Here is a 2,773-nt window from a genome sequence, read left to right as displayed (position 1 = left end):
CACACACACACACACACACACACGCACACACACACACACGCACGCACACACACACATACACATGCTGAAGTCAACCTCACGCTTAAGCCTGCACGTGGCTACCTCTCGGAGAAGGAATATCATTAATCACTAAAACGTATGTCTGTGGCCATGAATGAAGTCGAGGACGAAATATTTGGGGATGATTTTTTCCCCTTTTTTAAAAGTGAACCATTTCAGAATACTTACATCTTTTTTAATTCCTCACATAATATTTACATTAACTTTAATTCCTCACTACAAAGATTAATATTCCTAATATCGGAACTTGTCCATCGTTTCGCTTGGTTTTGGTCCGAGCATGTCATTTTTACCAGTATATATGTATATGGAATACTTAGGTATGAAATTTATAACAAAAAGATATGAATATGAAAAATGAATGTATATATATATATATAATACAATATAATATAATATTATTATATTATGAATAAAATTAAAAATTTATAATTAATATTTCCCTACTCAAAAGGAATTAATGCAATTAGCGGAAATTAACACGTTATGCCAACGGAAACCCAGATCCGCCAAGCTCCTCTATAGACCAATGTCCTCTAGACTCCCTCCGTGTATCTCGTGGACAGTCAACCGACATTGTGGGCCCAGCCACATAACGACGTGCGGCGTCAGTCTACGCGTCCTCCTCTACTTCCTCATCATTCTAGTCCCTCTCCTTCTCCTCCTTCTCCTTTTCCTCGTCCTTTCTTTTCTTCTCCCTCCTCATTTATCCTCCCCCCTCTTCCTCCCCCTCCTTCTTCTTTTCTTTTCCTCCCCCTCCTTCTTCCTTCCTTTTCCTCCCCCTCCTTCCTTCCCCTTCCTCCCTCTATTTCTGTTTCCTCCTGTTCTTGCTTCTTATTCTCCTATGCTTCCTCCTCGTTCCTCTTTCCCCTCTCTTTTTATTTTTCCTCCTACCTTTCGTCTTCCGCCTCCTCCCTCCTTCCTCTCGTCCTTCGCCTCCTTACTCCTCCTCTTCCCCCTCCTCTTCCTTCCCTTTCTCCTGCTCCTCCTCCTCCCCCTCCTCCTCCTCCTCCCCTCCTCCTCCTCCCTCTTCCTTCTCCTTTTCCTCACTTACACGAGCCCTCCCACCACTTGCCGAAGTTCGGGAAGGTTCTCCGTCTGACGGGAGACTCGTGTAGCGCCTTACAGAACTCGCACCAGGCGCGCGTGTACGAGCCGGCTATCGGTACATAGCGCTCCCTCCACGCGAACAACTCGCTATAGAGAGTATCGTTGGCGTCGGCGCGCTTCATGTACGCCCCCAACGCGCCGACGCTCTCAAAGCTGTCGGCGTGCACGTACGAGCCGGGAATGACGACGGCGGCGTAGTCGTCGGCGGGCGGGCCGACGACGATGGGCACCATTTGCAGGTCGTCGCCGATGGAGCGCCAGTATTTCTCCGTCACGTAGTCGGCGCAGCGCGAGTTCTCTGCGGCGATGTAGAACTTGTACGGTCGCAGCAGGTCTCGCATGCAGGCGCCGGCGCCGCGCGCCTCCGTGCAAACCTTCCCCTTGCCGCACCGTCCGTAGACGTCGACGGGGACGACCTCCGCTAGGCGGCGCACGAATCGCAGTCGTTCCTCGGCGCAATTACTGATGATCGCGACGGCGAGTTTCGTCTTGCCGCGCGCGTAGTTCGGTCGGACGCCGCTGCGGGGCGCTGTCGTCGCGCGGTAGCTGCGGTAGGGTAGCCAGAAGTCCGAGTCGCGGCGGTAAGTCATCGTCCAGTTGAAGAAGTCCGGGTAGCGCTCGCCGCGAAACCCCGTGTGGTGCGTCACGGGCGGCGGCTCGAGCGAGTAGAAAAGCCACGGCTGCGACGGTCGGTGTACGGCCGGTAGGTTGTGCTCCTCGGCGCGCATCGTGAACGGGAAGAAGACGACGGCGTCGGCTGTCGCCAGCGCCGTCTTGTTGTGCGTGATGACGCAGCGCGCGTCGGCGCCGCACGATCCGAGCAGGTTCGCCACGCCCGTCCACGGCTGCGAGCGATAGTAGAGCGTCCAGAAAAGAATCGTCTTTATTTCCTTCGTCGTCGCTTTCGTCGGCTGTTTCGTCGGCTGTTTCGTCGGCTGTTTCGTCGGCTGTTTCGTCGTCGCTTTCGTTGGCTGTGTCGTCGGCTGTTTCGTCGGCTGTTTCGTCGTCGCTTTCGTCTGCTGTTTCGTGCTCGCGCGTGCTTTTGTGCTCGCGTGTGCGATCGCGGCCACTGGTTTGTTCTGGTCACTTCGGTCGGTGTTTGTGCTTGCGCGTGCTGTAGTCCTCACGGGAGAGGGAAGCTTTGCGTTCAGTGTTGCCGACGTTGTCCTGGCAGCCGTAGAAGCGACATCCTTGCACGTTCCACCGCCGCAGTCCGCTTCGGCAGGAACAACACCAGCGTTGTTCATGCGTTGTTCAGCGATCGCGGTGCGTTCACCGAACAGCATCCTCCTCGCCTTCAGGTCGGCATTGGCGATAAGGTTGGCGGAGAACGCGAAGCTGTCACCAGGCGGCGCCACGAGCATTGTGAAGAGAAGCAGCAGCGCGGCGACGAGAACGATGATGATGAAGGAGCGCCGATACGACATGACTCTCACACACCCTCTCTATCTGTATCTGTCTTTCTCTCTCTCTCTCTCTCTCTCTCTCTCTCTCTCTCTCTCTCTCTCTCTGCCTGTCTGTCTCTCTCTCTCTCTCTCTCTCTCTCTCTCTCTTTCTCTCTATCCTTTCTCTCTCTCTCTTTCTCTCTACCTCTCTTTCTCTC

The 2,773-nt window shown here is 53.9% G+C and overlaps 2 protein-coding genes across 2 annotated transcripts in view; one reads left to right on the top strand and one right to left on the bottom strand.

The window, feature by feature from the left end:
• The window catches only part of LOC106809951 (HEAT repeat-containing protein 4-like), a 97,598-nt gene that overhangs the window by 55,117 nt on the left and 39,708 nt on the right, over positions 1-2,773 (top strand). The window lies entirely within an intron of this gene.
• Positions 1,092-2,096, bottom strand: LOC106809956 (glycoprotein 3-alpha-L-fucosyltransferase A-like). The gene has a single exon (XM_014813198.1). It carries the CDS (start codon positions 1,896-1,898, stop codon positions 1,107-1,109), a length of 792 nt encoding a protein of 263 aa, XP_014668684.1. The 5' UTR covers positions 1,899-2,096; the 3' UTR covers positions 1,092-1,106.

Source organism: Priapulus caudatus, unplaced genomic scaffold (genome assembly GCF_000485595.1).
Source record: "Priapulus caudatus unplaced genomic scaffold, Priapulus_caudatus-5.0.1 Scaffold399, whole genome shotgun sequence".
Lineage (NCBI taxonomy): Eukaryota > Metazoa > Priapulida > Priapulimorpha > Priapulimorphida > Priapulidae > Priapulus > Priapulus caudatus.
This window is presented reverse-complemented; position numbering and strand designations above follow the sequence as displayed.

Coding starts and splice junctions, on each gene's coding strand:
- LOC106809956 (XM_014813198.1), bottom strand. CDS start 1,898: ATGCGCGCCGAGGAGCACAACCTACCGGCCGTACACCGACCGTCGCAG.